We start from the raw sequence: 19,958 nt of genomic DNA on the forward strand, positions 1-19,958 counted from the left end.
CCCAACAGAGCATGCATTTTAGTTCCTGAAGAGGAGACTGAAGGGAGAAACCCCCAGAAACAAACAAGAACTGACTGAAAGAGGCTGCAGTAAAGGCCTGGAAAAGCATTTCAAACTGGTGAAGTCAATGGATCCCAGGTTTGATGTAGTTATTGCAAGTAAGGGTTATGCCACCAAATATTAAATATTATTCATTTTAAGTTAATTTAATAATGACTGTTCCAATACTTGAAAAGTGGGTGGCTTCAAACAAAAGGTGCTCTGTCCTAGTTTAACACATCTAGATACCAAAATAACAGCTGGAATTCTGAACATTTGTCTCGTATTCATCTTTTGATCTGAAACCCAAATGTCTTCAGTATACAACTAAAACAAAGGAATTGACCTTGCCGTTCTAAGACTTTTGGAGGGGAGTGTATGTGTCAAAGCAGGTAAGCAAAGTTATTTGGCAATATATAGTGTATGTCAAGAATGGATATTCCTACAACGGATATTTTTAAATGCCTCACCTAGGATGGGTCGAGCCATATTCGCCTATTTTTCTTTTTCAGAACATGAAAATACCTTAGCATATGGGTGAGGCGTTGTTGTTATATCCCAATACCTAAGCACGCACGCAAACACTTCACCTTGGGTTAAAAGAACAGGGACAAAAACAGTTACTGCATAAAAGCATGCAAAGAAAAACTGCCGTATTACAAAACTGCCAAGCAAATCGTGCTAGTCACTCGCTCTGGCGAACACCTGGAGGACAAGCCGAAAGTCACAACAACAAATGTGTACTTATAACTTAAAGGGAGCGAACAGATCAAAATGTTCCCACATTGTGGAAAACAATCTTTCTCAAAGGTTTCATGGAAATAAGTAGCAGTGTCATTTCTCACAAATCGCCAGGCTTCGAACATCATTGGTGACGTCATTTGCCCTAAACGCCATCATCCAATAAGGACTTCGGACAGTAACGTCCTTTAAAAATAAATAAGACAATGGCAGATTCTTGATGCATGTACAGTACACTGCATGTACATGTTAAATGTATATTAATTTGACTAAAAAGCTAAAACTATGCATTATTCCACTTATTTTATATACACAGTATTCTGAATTATTGGCATGTTTATTTTAGTCACCTCTAAGTGTGTAATATGTTGTTTTTTTCCCCTCAATTTTGCTCAAACTATTCATAACCCATGTCATAGTGAACTATTACTACTGCAACTACAAAGAAAAAAGAAAAAATTCCATTCTAGTTGTGTCATTAAAAAGAGATTTATCCTCGCAAAAGCATAATCGCTGATACAGTTCTATTAGGTTATATTAGCTTGTGCACACACCACATTGCCAGTGTTATGGTCTGTCAGAGCATATGCAATGTGTTTTGGTTTAGTGTATAGATCTCATTGAAGAATTAGGCCTTGCAAGTTTTTTTTCCTTACAGTACAAGTGATTTTCAATACCTTTATTAAAATCATGTGACACGGACCAGAACACACAACAGAAATAAATACCATCATGTGTATGCCGCTCGTTGTCCAACAAGCTTAATGCAGCTGGCTTCAGAATTATGTCATGGGGGGGAGATGAAAGATGGATGCCATGGCATTCAGACAGAGCCACCACCCGCAGCTGGGATTAGTGTGCTAAAAACTCTGCCTGCTGTTGACTTAAGTGCATTTCCTGAAACATTCCACCTGCACTGATACACACGCAAGACAGCAATTAATTCTCAAGCAGCTAGCTTCCAAACTTGCCAGGGTTTGAGGATGGTTCAATCAAGGTCCATCTCCGGCTTGTTTTCTGTTTCTGAAGTGGCATTGCCATTGTTTTCCGTCGTTGCCTTGTCTGCGCTTTCTTCCTGGGCTTTCTCCTGTCCGTTCATGGGCCCGTTCTGCTCGGCTGGCGTGTCCTCTTTGGGCAGCTCCACCTTTGGCTTAGGCTTGGTCACGGTAGGGTTACAGGCAGAGAATAGCTCCTGGAAATGTTTATGTACAATGGACCACATTAGAAAATGCACTGATATCAAAGATTATTTTCTCCAATAGTACCAAGAATCTGAGTTACAAAAGGTTTCCGCCTGCAAAAACGGACACACAAAAAAAATCATTGTTCACGCAAACAGATGTGGAAGCTGATCTAACTGGAAGCTAATCGACTACCTGTGCGCACAAAGGATTGCAACGATTGTACCGACCAGGCACAATTGCTGAGGTTTATTTGGTGCATTCTGGGAGGAACAACGTGATTTATCAAACCTGAGACGGATTGCAATGTCTGATTTTACGTCTAAATACATGTTTGAATGGCAGGCGCAACAGCTGTGTTAGCTCTAGTGCTGGCAAAGTGAGGGGCAGTGGGAGAACTTCTCTGCTCGTGTTAACATGAAATTTTAGAAAATTATCACTTATCACAACATATTTATTCAGTTTTGGAGCTTCTGAATGATCTAGGGACTGACATGATGCCAATTACAAGGGGGAAACCCCTTTCAACTCTGTATTTCCTTGTATCTGAGTGATTTCAGTGCACTGCAGCCAAAGGCCAGCATCTGTGATGGTATGGGGTGTGTTAGCGCCCGTGGCATAGGTAACTTGCACATCTGTGAAGGCACCATTAATACTGAAAGGTATATATACTTGTTTTGGAGCAACATATGCTGCCATCCAAGCAATGTCTTTTTCAGCGATGTCCCTGCTTATTTCAGCAAGACAATGCCATGCCACATTCTGCATGTTACAACAGTGTGGCTTCATAGTAAAACATTGTGAGCATTGGACGGGCCTCCCAGCAGTCCAGACCTGGTCTCCCTATGAAAATGTGGCACGCATTGTGAGGCGCAAAATATGGCAACAGAGACCCCGGACTGTTGAGCAACTGAAGTTGTCCATCAAGCAAGAATGAGAAAGAATTCCACCTACAAAGCTTCAACAATTGGTGTCCTCAATTCCCAAATGTTTGAGTGTTGTTAAAAGGTGATGTAACACAGTGGTAAACATGCCCCTATCCCAGCTTTTTTGGAAAGTGTTGGAGGCATCAAATTCAATTTGAGTAAATTTTTGCAACAAAAAAAAAAAAGAAAGTTTAAATATCTTGCCTTTTTGTGATGTATTCAACTGAATACAAGTTGAAAAATATTTGCAAATCATTGTACTCCGTTCTAGACAATGTGCCAAATTCATTGGGATTGGGGTTTGTACACCTGTTGTCTACAGCGCATGAGATCTGTTAAATTGAAACACCCACTATTTGGGATCTTAATAGATCAGGCTCCAAGTATTTATTGAAGAGGAGGCCTTTCATACATATGCTTGTCTATGATTGGAGATAGGCAGGTTGTGTCCTTTGATTGATCAGAAGGAAAACTGGCATTTGTTAGTTATGAGTTAGTTATTAAATCAATAACTGCCTCACAACAGCCTGTTTGTGTGCATTTATTCAACATTATAAGCTACAATATGTAGTATTTTTCAAGTACAATAGCCTCTCTAGTACTCTGCAGCAAGGATGCAGCTTCCTCACCCTGGTTTTAGCTTGAATTTCTTTAACTTTGACAGAGGGATCCATCGTCAAGCTCAGTTTGCTTTGCTGGTTCATGGCGCTGTTCATCCACATCATTGAGTCTGTGGCCAGCTTGTCCACTTTGGCGACATCAACCTCATCTATGTGATCGTACTGCTCCTCCTGATGAGCAGAAAAAATTAATGTTAGATGACAAATATTCAAAAAAGTTTATTTATTTTTTTAACAGACAGGTTTGCAGATGCAGAAATGTTAACCAAGCTTTGCAAACCTTACTTTCATTTTACACGCCTCAACAAATTTCATGTACTGTTGGATTTGTTTCCCCAACTCCTCAAATGCTTTAGGTCTCTCCTCAGTTTCTGTGTAGCGCTCCTGGATCGGCTGGCCGAGTTTCTGCAGAAAGCCATTGTTTCAAGACTGTCGAAATATAATTTCAAACATTTGACAAAGCAATACAAATGTTGATTTAAACTATAATCACCTTTAAGTCTGCCAGCCTGTCAATATACACCTGCTTGGGTTGGTCCTCTCCATCCTCATACAGCCAGTTCTCAGTATCCTCCAACTTTAATGACAACGCATCCCTTTCCTAAAAATAAAAACATATTATCACATTAGGAACGCGAGCCACAGTCTTGCTTCCCAAGTGGTCTTAAGTGTTAACGCACAGCTTTGCCAACAAACTTCTCCAGCATGCCGTGCAGTTTGTCCCTCATGTCGTACACGTACTCTTCCACGTAATTCTTGGCGTCGTTCCTCTCCTTCTCCAGTTTGTCCTGCATGATCATCTTACCCTGAGGGGAGAACACTTGGTGTAAAAATTATAAGATTGTATTGGTAATGCGTGCATGTTCGGAGTTGTTAGTACCTCGTTTTCGACAAAAAGATTCAACATGTCATCTGCTAGCTGCCATTGTGGACTGTTTTCAATGGGAAGATCCAAGACTTTTGTTTTGACTTTGGGCTTTTTGGCTTGTGGAGGCTGGTCAGACTTCTTCTCACCTTTGCCCTCTTCTGTGGTAGTCTATTTAAAAAAAATATATATATATAAAAATGAAGGTTTACATTACCATTTAAAATCTAACTTTTCTAAAGGCATTAACAGAAAGGCTTCATGTGTATGTTATTTAAAACAATATCTGTCTGAAACTGTCGATATTTGTCATTCATATGCCTGTGCTGAAAAACATTTTCAATTCACCTCCATCTCCTCATTCTCTCGTGACATCTCTTGTTCTTTCTCACCATCTCCCTCATCTTGCAGCTGCTCCTCCTGGTCGGTTTGCATCTTGTTCTGCAGAATGGGACAGACATTTCCCACCCCTCTCCTTCAAATACAAATCCAGTTGCAACTTAATGGCAATAATCGGTCCCAGATAACAGTCATTTATTACCTCCCCATCTTTGTCATTGGCCTGCTCCGTTTCCATGGGTTCTTCTGTCTCGTCTGACTTGATCACCTCGACCAAGGAGGCGCTGGACACACTGAAGATTCCGTGAATGTTCACTCTGACCTTAACTTTCACCTTGGAGCTCTCACCGGATACCTGCGGGACAACTTTCTGAATCAGAAACTGACCTGTTTGAAAGAAAATGAAGAGGGAAGAATTATGAACCAATATGGCACACATGGGAACACAAATTTGTGTGCTAGTGTTTTGCAGCCTAATAGCACTGTTGCCCAAGTCATACTTTTCTAGCAAGTACATTGGTATTTCTTTTTTAATTTGGTTACAGTAAGTTAAAACAAACTGAAGCAATTATGCTAATAGGCTAACGATTTGCAGATTAGCAAGAATAGTTACAAGATTTTATTTTTATTTTTGCTTTTGATGTTCAGAAAAACAAATTTTTTACTATGAAATTAGCTGAAGTTGGATGGCTGTGGATGGAAAACCATTGGAGGGGAAGTTGGAATTTGAGCCAATGTGCCTTAAGTTGCCCAAAACTTATCTGATCGGCATCATGGATGATGTCTCAGGAGACCACTGCATAGGGCAAATAACCTCAGTTCACAGCAAGCACCAATGGATTTATTCTGCACGTTTCTCTCTTCTTTTTTGCAAGACTTATTCGAAAAGAAGGACTCGTGGAAAAACCTGTGACATCATCAGCATATTGCATTAATTCTCAGCATACCTGTAGAGCACTCACCAAGCATCAATGGATACTTCAGTATGTGTTTAAAAACAAAACACGTCATGTCATTTTTGAGACATTATTCCAAAGATGGAGAGAGAACATAAGAATATACATATACACGTCACGTGTGCATCAAATGAGTGTACGAACGTGCTTTAAACGTATTATATGTTGGCTGCAGCTTATGCCAAATCAAATTAAATTACCAATTAAATTGCCTAGTTTTTCACTCTACGTATGGTGGGGTCTCATTATTATTATTTCACATTGGTCTCATAGTTATGAGACCCCACTGTGCACGTTTAGGTTACAAAATGCTGCAGTCTCGTTTCTTAAATGCAACCAAGTTCTTCTTCAAATATAAATTTTTAAATACAAAGATGTATTTTTTGCAAAAGTTTTTTTTTTTTTTTTTTTTTTTTTTACTATGAGATTTTTACATGTTATGCTTTGAAAGAGTTGCAGACACAGTTTTTTTGGCTGTCAAATGTAGTTCAACCTTGTCATGTTTTTTTTTAAAATAGATTTTTATGGTTTTGGTCTTGCCACGGTCTCAGCTTGTCTTGGTCTTGACTCAGTATCGACCCCCAAAAGTCTTGGTCTTGTCTCGGTAGGCTCTGGTCTTGAGCAAGTCTTTGTCACGGCTAGTGTGGTCTTGAAGACAACACTCCAATTTGTAGAAGACTGGATTTTGTTTTTATATCACAGTGGTTGATTTAGTTTTACATTTTAAAGACAGTTTAAGTGTCAATTTTAATGATGGAAACAGTTTGACCCTGGCATGAACGAGTTATGGGAAAAGATGTCATGCCTGAACAAAGCGGAGGTCTACCAGCTTCCCAAAACAGATTGTGTTTGACCTTAGAGGGTCCAACATTAGTTGCTTACCGATGGTCGGGTCAGGGTAGGGAAGCCCATTAGGACTGTTGTAGTATGCCTCCAAAGAGAAAGGCTCTTTGCGGTAGAATGTCAACACTTTGGAAAAAGGTGCTGGGTGGTTCACGGGAAACACCTCGCAATCACTACGAAACAAAACGGTGTCATATCATCAATGCTACATTCCATAAGAAGTGGAGACCACATAAGATGTAGCAGGAATGGTTCGTTTTACCTCACACCTTCCTCAGTGGCTGAATGCCACTTCAAGGAGATGGGATATGGAACAGCATCTGTGATGGAGAATTCACGCACTTTGAAGGCAGGTGACAGGATTGCGCACTGTGGAAAATGAGTGCTGTTGTCACATGTTGCAATGGAGACAAAAGGCATCACTTTCACATTGGGTAAAATCTAATTTCTTTATCTAATCCTTGCTCCTCTGTTTACATTTGCTCCTCCCATCAAAGATCCTGTCAAGGAGGGACATATATTTGGAGAAATGGCACGTTAGCTCTTCGACATCATTTCATGGAAAACAATTAAAGATGACGTGTGTCATCAATGAATCGTCTCAGTGGTAGAATTATTAGAATCACAACATGTCCACTTTATGTGGAATAAAAATTAACTTTAATATAGGCCCCAGCACGCCCGCGACCCAAGTGAGGATAAAGCGGTAGAGAAAATGCAATGGATGGATGATCAATACATGTTATTCGGCACAACTTATGCATGTTACTACTACGAGCAGTCCCGATTGTAAATGGGCTTTCCCAACCTTAATACCCCCCACTTGCAGCGTATGTTTGTTGTGACTTGTCCATATGTACACTATACTCTATGGACAGGGGTGTTGATATGGTGCGGTTTCTCATGCAATTAAGTGAAGACTACCAGTAAGTTCAAACATTAACAAATTGAAAAGGTTATATTATAGAACAATTATCGCATTAGAAAGACTATTTTAACTATTACTGTATTAAAGTCGTATGGCAGTTGTGCCTTCATATACAAGTTTAATTCTGTGAACACGCTCGTAACTCTAAACACTTGCATCTCATATCTTTTCACATTGAAATGAATGGAAATGCATTATCTGTTAAAGCCCCCTCATAAAAAAGGTAACATGTGTTTTAATGAGGAAAAATAGCACTCCATCATATTAAAAATAAAAGTATGATATAATTAAAGTAAAAGTTAAAAGGTGTACACCAGTGGTGCCCAACCACCGAGTCGCAGACCGGTACCGGGCACCACTGTATGTGAAATGCAAAAACAGTGAGTCATTAAAACTTCCTTTAGGGGACATTTTTATTTTCTTGATTTGACTCAATGCATTTGAGAACATTCCATCCTAATTACAGTTTGATTGCGTAGTTCCGTGAAATTACATCTTTTCAGAATTAATAGCTTATGCCCAAATAAAATGGAAACCAAGCAAAATACCCATGTTTACACTAGAGGTGCAACAATGAATAAAATGTTTTTTTTTTTTTTTTTTTTTTTTTTTAAATGTATTTTGCCAATCGATTCATCATTTTGAACCATTGTTTAACTTAACTGTCCAAATCTCAGCCTCTCAATAGTAAATAGCCTGATTTCTATAGTCCTCCATAAAAGCTGTATGATCATCTTTGTGCTTGGTAAAATACGGAAAGACATTTGCAAACAATCTTTTACTTTGGAAAACAATGATCAACATTTTTGCCCGTTTTACAAACCAAGCCAGTAACTGAATCATAATCAATTTATGGGGAAAAAAAATCAGTTTAATCTATTATGGAAATAATTTGACTTTACACCGATCTGATCGGCGTTATCGGACAATAATTAGCATTTAATGCTGATCGGCTTTCATGTCATAAGTTGGCGATCCGATCAATGACGTCATCGATCGGCTCCGCACAAGACTTAACGAGTCTTCGTCGCGTATGAATTCAAAAGCTAGTTTATTTTTAGCCTTGTCACGTGTCTTGTTGCGCAGTACTGTAACTATCTGACGGCCAATAAAGTTTTTTCAATCTTGTCTGTGAAAAAACACGGTGTGGGACTATTTTGCGGGGTCTCAGACAAAAGTTATTTGCAGTCTGTGCACAACTGAAGTACGTCATGGGGAACGTCATCTAAATGCTTCAACACAAATTTGATCGAGCACCTGAAGAACGTACACGAGGAGCATGCCGCGTTCAAGCAACACGGCGGTGGGGGGTGTCTCAAACAGACTCAAACTCTGGACAACACCGGTCCATATAGCCGGGACAGTGAGAAAGTTAGAGTAAGGGTGTCATTAACAGTATTTTATTAAAGTAATTTAATTGCAGTAAATTAGCACCCATTATTTCTGTCAGTCGTAATGTTGATTTGACCTAAACTTATGTCAGTGACCAATGCTTGAATGCCCTAGAGGTCATTGGTGTTTTAACTTTTGTCTAAAATGCTAGAGAATAATTTGACCTGGGACGGGCTCCAGCACGCCCGCAACCCTTATGAGGATAAGCTGTACAGAAAATGGATGATGGATGGATACAGTATATACAATAAATGAACAAGTCGTGTAAATAGACACATTGTTCCATCTTGTGATTGGATCGTTTTTGGTTTTTTTATTTTTATTTTTTTTAAACTTGTTGATCGGTGATCGGCTCCAAAAATCCTGATCGTGTAAAGCCTAGAAATAATCGGTATTTGCAGCCGTAGTATGAATAACCTGTCATTGACATGTCGTTGTACCAAAAGCAGCCTCAGAGGTGTACAGTTGAACCTCTGTAAAACGGACTCTGATATAACGGACTGTCGGGACTGGACAATGTGTCCTAAAATAGTTTCAATTTGTCACTTAAAATGCCATTGACAAAACTCTGAGGAATACTGGAAGATGCCATTTTTGGTACAGTAACAAGTTGTGTTGTTTTTTTTCCCCCAAACTCCTTTTGTAACAGATTTGGAACTAGGAAGCACACTAATTCCTCGCGACTAATGAAGGCGACTCGCATATAATGAGCACTGTACGTCAATGTGAAACTTTCAAACATTTTCAAGTTTTTTTTAATATTAATTTACAATAACTGTACTGTACTGGGCGTTTTAGGCCACGACCCCCCCCCCCCCCCCCCCACCCCCCACCATTCAAATCTGTACAATGATCTATAGAACAATGGATTTAAAAATATTCAATAGTGACAGCCCTAATTGAAACTAAAATAAAAACAAATACAAATGAAAGCTAAACTCTTGATGTGAACGCTTGTGCCAGTTACAAGTTGTGAGTCACTATGAAGAGCTAAAAGACTTCCCGAAAGAAAATAGTGGTTCCTAGATTATAGCTGCTCAGTGGAGCCTCACCAATTTAGATTTAGGAGAATTGAGATTGCTTGATAAAATGGCGGCATGAGAAACACTTCGAACAGTTCTCGTCAAGCTATGCCAAATGCTCTGGCTCAAGAAAGTGTGTGCCAGTAAACAGAAGAAGTGTGATATACCTGCAAAGCAGATCCTCTCGCCACTGCTTCGTCAGCATTCAGTGTGGTGTTCAATTCCTTCCCGAAGAATTTGCTGATCCTCTCTTTAACAGACGGGATCCTGGAGGCCCCGCCCACAATCTCTACCGCATAGATGTCATCCTTTTTAAGTTCTTCGGGTAAATGAAGACAAGTGGAACCATTGGAGGATTGCGCTTGTGTCATGAATAAAAGGAAAAGTAAATGGTGTGACGCTCACTGGCTTGTTCCAACAGACTCTGCAGGGGAGGCTCCACTCTGGCCAAAAGGTCAGCACTCATCTCTTCAAACTGACCTCTTGTAAAGGAGAAAAAAAATGACAGGTGAGAGACTTGAATTTAAAAAATAAAAAAAAGATTTTTTAAATGGGGGGCCGACCTGTTGAGCTTTCCTGTGACATCTATCTCATTCATGAAGCACTCTATGTTCAGCGGCAGGTCAGAGGAGTTGGCACTCATGAGTTTTTTCAGTTTCTCACACTCCATGTAGAGCCTGACCAGAGCCCGGGGCTTGGACTTCACATCCAGCTTGTAAGTCTTGCCAAATTCCTCACAGAAATATTTGACTACTACCTCATCAAAGTCCTTGCCTCCCAACTCAGGATCGCAGGCTGTGGCAAGAACCTGGGAAAGACAGGAGGAGGAGGAATAGCTGACATAACACCTGTAAGAGCTAAGACAGCACACTTTTGTGACAATCCCCAACCTTGAGTTTGCCCTTGTTGAAAGCACACACTGATGTCTGGTATCCAGAATGGCCCAGGTCCACAAACACCACATTCCTGGCCTTCTCTTCAGGAGCAGGTAGGTCCTGCTTATAGATCCCATATGCCAGAGCCACTGTGGAGAACAGTTGTTACATAATATTAACAGAACAGAACAAAGGCTGGAATTATCCAAGTGTATTTCGTGTACTGGCAGTAAACATGCCATGGCAAGACAAGCAAGGGTGTGACTGATGAAATGAAGGCTGGCTGAATACCAATACTTTTTGCTTCTAGTATCTAAGTAAGAACGAGCCCATGTCTCCTTTGCCATGGCTGTTTTTCTAATTGTTGTAATTGACACAGAGGGAATATGGACCGTCTGGAAGCAAGTGCTTGGTATCCTATAAACAACAAATATCTAGAGAATTCCCGAAAAAAAGAGGTCACAGCTGCTCTCAGCAATAATGAAGCTCGTGAAAATAGTCATTCTGTATATTGCATCATATGGATCAAGGAAAAATGCTAATTGTGTAATTGTGACTTCATGAAGTGGAAATATCTAATATCCATGTTGCCTAACACTGTCGGTTTTTTGGATGTGACATAACTTTAGAAAATAATAGCTACTTTTGGAGCAATGTTGCTCATTGACTTGTCAGTTTGAATGCTATGGAGTGTTGCTTTTTCTTGTGACTGCAGGTCCTCCATCCATCCATCCATCCATTTTCTGAGCCGCTTCTCCTCACTAGGGTCGCGGGCGTGCTGGAGCCAATCCCAGCTGTCATCGGGCAGGAGGGGGTGCACCCTGAACTGGTTGCCAGCCAATCGCAGGACACGTACAAACAAACAACCATCCGCACTCACATTCACACTTACGGTCAGTTTAGAGTCTCCAATTAATGCATGTTATTGGGATGTGGGAGGAAATCAGAGTGCCCGGAGAAAACCCACGCAGGCACGGGGAGAACATGCAAACTCCACACAAGAGGGGCCGGGGATTGAACCCTGGTCCTCAGAACTGTGAGGCTGACGCTCTAACCAGTCGTCCACCGTGCCGCCAACTGCAGGACCTATAAAGTGTAAATATGTATATCACCTTCAGCAGGGTTTTCCAAACTATGTTGGTGAAAATTAGAAATTCCTCCCTGGGACCGCAACTATGCATTTTCTGTAATAATGCTTGTTCAAATTTACAGAAATGTCATTAGTTAAAACATCAGACACACTTAAAGAGGACTATTGTTAAATGAAATTGCTTTGAAAAGTTAAAACTATACCCATTAAATATAGTTTAGTCCATCCGTCTATTTCCTATAACTTGTCCTCATTAGGGTCGCAGGTGAGCTGGAGCCCATCCCAGCTGACTTTGGGGGGGAAGGATGGGGTACAGCCTGGACTGGCTCCCAGTCAATCGCAGGGCACACAGAGACAAAAAGAAATATTCAAACTCAAGAGGTCTTCATGTGAGGATCTTGCACGTTCTCTCCAGGTACTCATGCTTCATCCCACATTTCCACAAACATTCATAACAGGTTCAGTGAAGACTCCAAATTGCCCATACATGTGTATGTTCTCCCTTCAGTTGTGCTAATACAGTGGGTACGGAAACTTTTCAGACACTCTTAAAATTTTCACTGTTATATTGCAGCCATTTGTTAAAATCATTTCAGTTAATTTTTCCACATTAATGTACACACAGCACCCCATATTGACAGAAAGAAAACGTAACTGTTGTAATTTTTGCTGATTTCAGACCTTTGCTGTGACACTCATATTTAACTCGGATGCTCTCCATTTCTTCTGATCATCCTTAAAATGGTTCTACACCTTCATTGGAGTCCAGCTGTGTTTGATTATACTGATTGGACTTGATTAGGAAAGCCAGACACCTGTCTATATAAGACCTTACAGCTCATAGTGCATGTCAGAGCAAATGAGAATCATGACGTCAAAGGAACTGCCTGAAGAGCTCAGAGACAGAATTGTTGCAAAGCACAGATCTGGCCAAGGTTACAAAAAAATAATTCTGCTGCACTTAAGGTTCCTAAGAGCACAGTGGCCTCCATAATCCTGAAATGGAAGACGTTTGGGACGACCAGAACCCTTCCTAGAGCTGGTCGTCCGGCCAAACTGAGCAATTGGCGGAGAAGAGCCTTGGTGAGAGAGGTAAAGAAGAACCCAAAGATCACTGTGGCTGAGCTCAAGAGATGCAGTCGGGAGATGGGAGAAAGTTCTAGAAAGTCAACTATCACTGCAGCCCTCCACCAGTCGGGGCTTTATGGCAGAGTGGCCCACGGAAGCCTCCCCTCAGTGCAAGATGCATGAAAGCCCGCATGGAGTTTGCTTAAAAAAACATCTGAATGACTCCAAGATGGTGAGAAATAAGATTCTCTGGTCTGATGAGACCAATATATAAATTGTTGGCCTTAATTCTAAGTGGCATGTGTGGAGAAAACCAGGCACTGCTCATCACCTATCCAATACAGTCCCAACACTGAAGCATGGTGGTGGCAGCATCATGCTGTTGGTGTGTTTTTCAGCTGCAGGGACAGGGAGACTGGTTGCAATCGAAGAAAAGATGAATGTGGGCAAGTACAGGGATATCCTGGACAAAAACTTTCTCCAGAGTGCTCAGAACCTCAGACTGGGCCAAAGGTTCACCTTAAAAAAAAACAATGACCCAAAGCACACAGCTAAAATAACAAAGGAGTGGCTTCAGAACAACTCCGTGACTGTCCTTGAATGGCCCAGCCAGAGCCCTGACTTAAACCCAATTGAGCCTCTCTGGAGATACCTGAAAATGACTGCCCACCAACGTTCACCATCAAACCTGACAGAACTAGAGAGGATCTGCAAGGAGGAATGGCAGAGGCTCTCCAAATCCAGGTGTGAAACACTTGTTGCATCATTCCCAAAAAGACTCTTGGCTTTATTAGCTCAAAAGGGTGCTTCTACTAAATACTCAGCAAAGGGTCTGAATACTTATGGCTGTGTGATATTTCAGTGTTTCTTTAATAAATCTGCATTTTTTCCCTGTCAATATGGGGTGCTGTGTGTACATTAATGTGGAAAAAAATGAACAATGATTTAGCAAATGGCTGCAAAAAAGTGAAAATTTTAAGAGAGTCTGTAATACTATCCGTACCCACTGTAGGTTTATATACCTTGGCAGAATTTGTGAAATATTGGCAATTTTTTTGATGACTGATCATGCGGAAAGCTTTTGTTAAGAGAGGGGTCTGGTGAAGCCATTTGTTGTTACATCAGCGTATGTGTGTGTGTAGCCGCATTACAATACATTCTAGCTAGCGGTTGTATACAATAACTTAGCTAACATCGATACCTTGTGTTGGCGATTGAAGACGTGCTGTTCTGGTACATTAGTTCACATACATTCCACTCTCTTTTTATAAGTGTCAAATATTTGCAGTGGCGTGCAATGGGGGCCTTCAGACCCTTCTTTGCTGGCCTAACCCTTATGAAAAGCATTGACCTGCATTTACAATTTACATAAAATTTTATTAATTTATTTCCAAGTCTCTTATATTCATTTCCTAGTGTGTGTCTTGGCTAAGCAAACTCCAGTCTTTTAAAGGTTGAATCACTGCTGAGCAAAGGCCCATGTCCGAAATGTATCACCCGCCACTGAATGTTTGCGTGAATGTTCCCAAATAGTGAAACATTCTCTCTTTCCTCCTGGCTCCCCACCATCGCACCAAATGATTTCTACACGGAGAGGTACGTGAGTTTACAGTAAAATTAGTCCGTATGAAATAATGATCACTGTGAAACTTCGAGGGAGAGATTTCACTGACTTTTTTGTCATCAAATTATTCGATTAATTGTTTCAGACCTAGTATAGGCACTGAATTGGACACATAGACCTACAGTGCAAATTCAGCCAGAAAGTACTACAGAAATTAGTTGAAAAGCTACCATGGATGCTGACTGTGCTACCTACCCTACAGAACTAAAAACACTCTCTCACTCACACACACACACGCAAGCAGTACACACCTGCAGTCGTTTCATTCATGAGCCTCAAGCAGTTGAGCCCTGCGATCTGCGCGGCATCTACCAATGATCTCCTCTCCGAGTCAGTATAGTAGCAGGGAACCTGGGAAAGACCAGGAAATGTTAAAAATGTACGTGCACACACACTTATTTAACCTCTCTCTCTCTCTCTCTCTCTCTCTCACACACACACACACACACACCTATTTAACCTTAAATGGAGATGAAATGAGCCATGGAGGTTTTTGTTGCAGGTAAAAGGATAAGGGTGTGTGGAGGTTGAGATTTTTGCATGTGGAGGTTGATATTTTTGCATGTTCTCGATTGTATTGTGATACTTACAGAGACAACACAGTCAGCAACGGGCTTCTTCAGTGCACTTTCTGCCGTCTCCTTCAGCTTGGTGAGAAGCATGGCGGTGACCTGTTCAATGCTGAACACCTTCTCCTCCTCCATATACATGACCTATAGTCAGGGGTGCAAATAATTTTGGTCTGGTTCTCAAATGCACACCAGAGGTTGTTGATTGCTATTTTTTTCCATGACCCACAGACCTCACTGGATGAACTTATTCCATTTGTAGACGTGTCCTATTTGTGAATTATTTTCTGTAGAAAAAGGATGAAACTAGACTTTTCACCGGCCTGATCGGTCTTGGCCGTTAGTTAGCATTTTATGCTGATTGGCTTTAATGTCATAATTTGCCGATCCGATAAATGACGTCATTGCACCGCAAAAGACCTTTACTCCGCATCGCCATCGTGTACATTATATTTGAATCCAAAAGCTAGTTTATTTTTAGCCTTGTCGCGTGTCTTTTGACATAGTACTGTAAATATCTGACCACCAATAAAGTTTCAGAAAAAAGACAGACAACACGTCTGAGACAGACAACATGTAATGCGTGGATCAGACTACAAGACAAATTAATTAATTAAACAACTAGCGAAAAGCTGTGGAGAATTGACGCCCATAACAACTAATGGGAATTTTTTTTTTTTTATTATTTAATAACCAGGGGTAAATCAATAAATGTTTGCAGAGTTGATCCTCCCCGCAAAAAAAGAGAGAAAAACAAAAAAAATTGGGGGAATTTTTTTTCCTGTGAATAGGTGAATCCGCAGGTGCAGGACCGCACATATGTGGGGGTTCACTGTAAATGATTCACTATGTGCTTACCTTGATTCCAGTTGTCCCTGTGGGCATTTGTGCAACATCATAGACCAGACTAGATTTGAGGCGCTGCACAAATGGATCTGAGAACGTCCGACCATGAAACCTCTTGAAGCCCTGCACTGTGTTCTTGCAGTTTGTGACAACCTGTTCAACCACAAACATTCTAACGTCAACAAAGTAATAAAAGGGAGCGAACACATTTTGGCATTGTGTTTCACATCATCACCATACATGCCACATTCGTTGCATGCTGACTCCAGAAACATTGGTGTAGTTAAGGTCATGTGTACCAATTCCAATAAAATCATACCTGGCTTTTCGCAGCAGCACCAATTGATCGATTCCGTGGTCCAAAAGAAACACATGCTCTATGAATAGAAAAGACAAATCTGTTTCTTTCTCCTTAAACATTTTGTACAACCCCAATTCCAATGAAGTTGGGACATTGTGTTAAACATAAATAAAAACAGAATACAACGATTTTCAAATCATGTTCAACCTATATTTAATTGAATACACTACAAAGACAAGATATTAAATGTTCAAACTGATAAAATTGATTGTTTTTAGCAAATCTTTAACTTAGAATTTTATGGCTGCAACACACTGGGACAGGGTCATGTTTACCACTGTGTTACATCACCTTTTCTTTTAACAATATTCAAGAAACGTTTGAGAACTGAGGACTAATTGTTGAAGCTTTGTAGGTGGAATTCTTTCCCATTCTTGCTTGATGTACAGCTTCAGCTGTTCAACAGACCGGGGTCTCCGTTGTCGTATTTTACGCTTCATAATGCGCCACACATTTTCAATGGGAGACAGGTCTAGACTGCAGGCAGGCCAGTCTAGTACCCGCACTCTTTTACTACGAAGCCACGCTGTTGTAACACGTGCAGAATGTGGTTTGGCATTGTCTTACTGAAATAAGTAGGGGAGTCCATGAAAATGACGTTGCTTGGATGGCAGCATGTTTCTCCAAAACCTGTATGTACCTTTCAGCATTAATGGTGCCTTCACAGATGTGTAAGTTACCCATGCCATTGGCACTAACACAGCCCCATACCATCACAGATGCTGGTTTTTGAACTTTGCGTCCATAACAGTCCGGATGCTTCTTTTCCTCTTTGGCCTGGAGGACACGACGTCCACAATTTCCAAAAACAATTTGAAATGTGGACTCGTCGGACCACAGAACACTTTTCCACTGTGCATCAGTCCATCTTAGATGAGCTCGGGCCCAGAGAAGCCGGCGGGATTTCTGGGTGTTGTTGATAAATGGCTTTTGATTTGCATAGTACCGTTTCAAGTTGCACTTACGGATGTAGCGGATGTAGTTTTTTGAAGTGTTCCTGAGCCCATGTGGTGATATCCTTTACACACTGATGTCGGTTTTTGACGCTGTGCCGCTGAGGGATCGACGGTCACGGGCATTCAATGTTGGTTTTTGGCCTTGCCGCTTACATGCAGTGATTTCTCCAGATTCTCTGAACCTTTTGATGATAATATGGACCGTAGATGATGAAATCCCTAAATTCCTTGTAATTGTACGTTGAGGAACATTGTCCTTAAATTGTTTGACTATTTTCTCACACACTTTTTCACAAAGAGGTGAACCTCGCCCCATCTTTGCCTGTGAATGACTGAGCAATTCAGGGAAGCTCCTTTTATACCCAATCATGGCACCCACCTGTTCCCAAATAGCCTGTTCACCTGTGGGATGTTCGATGAGCATTCCTCAACTTTCTCAGTCTTTTTTGCCACCTGTCCCAGCTTTTTTTGGAACGTGTTGCAGCCATAATATTCTAAGTTAATGATTATTTGCTAAAAACAAAGTATTTCAGTTTGAACATTAAATATATTGTCTTTGTAGTGTATTCAATTAAATATAGGTTGAACATGATTTGTAAATCCTTGTATTCCGTTTTTATTTATGTTTAACACAAGGTCCCAACTTCATTGGAATTGGGGTTGTACAATAAACGTGTCACAAGCAATAAGCTGTCGTTGAGGATTAATAAAATTTAAAATTAAAAAAACGCAATTAATTGATGAAGCGTTTTGACAGCCAGTACGGGGCCTCCTCCCATCACGCGCTTTTCCGTGCCCACTTGGGACTGGCATAAAAAACGGTCGATCGCTGAACTGTTCTATATTGTATTCGCTTACACTGATGCGGTTTTACCGTGTAAACGTACAATTGCGATTATATATTCAGCCACTGAAGAAATACAGATTCGCCTTTGAACTCACGACGATGTCACGCTAGCTAGCATTAGCATTCACATGCCGTTTCCAGTTGTGAAATTCGTTCGCATGCTAACTCCTCAAGTTAGCGTCGTTAGCTTCACGCAAGAGGATGAGGACAGGTGAATTCGCACTCATCCCCGAATTGTTATCGTGCGCGGGCGAGACAAAAACAAAAGCCACCCGTCATACTTACGGTGTACATCGGTCGCTGTATTCATTGGCGACAGTTTCGATCCCACCGGCTCGAGCTACTGCTACATAGCAGTTCAAATAGCCTACGTCGAATCCGACAACTGACATTTTGAAAGTAGCTAACGGGGCGGTGCAGTCTACAGCGGATACAGCGGGAAGAGCAGCGGTACAATTCAGTGTAAAATGAGGACCGAGCAGCTACAGGGTTAGGATTTCACTCAGCGGCCGTGGTTGGTCCACCCTTGTTCTTGTTCCATGAAGCTGAGTAGCAGCATGCGCTACACCGGCAGAAGAGCGAGGCTTCAAGAATTTTCGATCCGTGTCGCCAACCAATAGCGTGCGAGGCCGGGGTAGGATGCCATTGCGACACCCGACGGCCATAAAAGAGATTGTAGCGAAGCAGGGCTTCCGCCATGTTGATGCATCACATCGCGGCGAGTGACCAAATCGAGGTGGGAAATAACCCAAGTACAAATACTTTGTCACGGTATACGCACTTGACTTGCAAATACAGTGGTGCCTTGACTTACAAGTTCAATTCGTAACTCAAAAACACTCGTATCTTTCACACTGAAATGAATGGAGATGCCATTGTATCCCCCATAAAACAATAAAAATAAATCTTTGTAACGTTTTTAATAAGAAAAATTGGACTATATAGTATTGTATTATGGAAAACCCATATATAACAGATGAAAATAAAGAGAGGTAAAGTCAACTGCGGTTTGAGATCTTGATTGATTGAAATCTTGTGGTCTTAAATGGCAGGAAAAAAACTACTTCTACATAAGTACTGAGTGTGAGTATTTTTTCTACTTCTGCCAAGTCGGTATCATACTACTAAGTCTTTCTATTAGCACCATCTGAATTATCTTTCCTGTTGTTTTGGGCAATGTTGATCACGAGGTCATTATCATTAAGTCATTATCTCTTGGCCTAAACACTATGAGAAGGATTGACTTACATTTACAACCTCACATCTTGTTTTATGAAATGTATTCATCTATTCCCAACAGTCTTTTCTTGTCATTTCAAACTTGGCTGCAGTGCCAGTACAAGTATGTAAATGTTATTTTTTTTTTGTCTACTCATATTTCAGCCTCTATGGTTTGCCATACACATCTTGTCTTCCCAGGGCTTTCAGAATTAGTAGTCTACGCCATTAAATTGGTCAGAAAATTAATACTTATTTACAAATAATGTATCTTTGTTCATCTATCTATATAGATAGATGACAGTGATGTATAGTGACAGAACAATCAAATGCTCTTTTGATGGCAAAAGGTAGATCATTTACCTGTGTCTACCTTTTGTGACATTGTTTGGATGTGTTCTGAAAGATTTTCTCTCTCATGTAATATGTGCCTTGGCTCAACAAATGTGACTTAAATTATATAAGCAGTGGGACTGTTTGTTTAACCAATCAGATTTCAAATTCGCCTCAGAGGACCAGCCAGCTGGCCCCCAATGATGACAGCATTTTCCGTCCTCTGATTGGTTAGTCAGAGCAAGTCAACTTCGACTATCAAACATGTTTGTATCATCAGCACACAAAAATACATTCAATAATCAGCATCTCTGGTGCG

At 40.8% G+C, this 19,958-nt stretch overlaps 1 protein-coding gene across 1 annotated transcript; it reads right to left on the reverse strand.

Moving 5' to 3' along the window:
• Nucleotides 1-1,444: 1,444 nt before the first annotated feature.
• Nucleotides 1,445-18,711, reverse strand: hspa4b (heat shock protein 4b). The gene is made up of 19 exons (XM_061786610.1): nucleotides 18,374-18,711; nucleotides 16,244-16,301; nucleotides 15,937-16,077; nucleotides 15,100-15,222; nucleotides 14,761-14,860; nucleotides 10,743-10,876; nucleotides 10,416-10,660; nucleotides 10,258-10,334; nucleotides 10,020-10,171; nucleotides 6,773-6,879; nucleotides 6,550-6,683; nucleotides 4,914-5,098; nucleotides 4,721-4,813; nucleotides 4,388-4,543; nucleotides 4,188-4,313; nucleotides 4,001-4,108; nucleotides 3,793-3,912; nucleotides 3,517-3,678; nucleotides 1,445-1,972 (listed from the first exon to the last, which is right to left on the reverse strand). The coding sequence occupies exons 1-19, from the start codon at nucleotides 18,478-18,480 to the stop codon at nucleotides 1,769-1,771; spliced, it is 2,532 nt and encodes an 843-aa protein (XP_061642594.1). The 5' UTR covers nucleotides 18,481-18,711; the 3' UTR covers nucleotides 1,445-1,768.
• Between the last annotated feature and the right edge of the window lie 1,247 nt (nucleotides 18,712-19,958).

The sequence above is a fragment of the Phyllopteryx taeniolatus genome, chromosome 10 (assembly GCF_024500385.1).
Source record: "Phyllopteryx taeniolatus isolate TA_2022b chromosome 10, UOR_Ptae_1.2, whole genome shotgun sequence".
In the NCBI taxonomy this organism is placed as follows: Eukaryota; Metazoa; Chordata; class Actinopteri; order Syngnathiformes; family Syngnathidae; genus Phyllopteryx; species Phyllopteryx taeniolatus.

Excerpts from the sequence above, each read along its gene's own strand:
- hspa4b (XM_061786610.1), bottom strand. The coding sequence starts at position 18,480 with ATGTCAGTTGTCGGATTCGACGTAGGCTATTTGAACTGCTATGTAGCA. Across the intron at positions 4,814-4,913 it reads CCAATGACAAAGATGGGGAG|AACAAGATGCAAACCGACCA; the intron begins GTAATAAATGAC and ends CCCATTCTGCAG. Across the intron at positions 3,913-4,000 it reads ACAGGCTGGCAGACTTAAAG|AAACTCGGCCAGCCGATCCA; the intron begins GTGATTATAGTT and ends GGCTTTCTGCAG.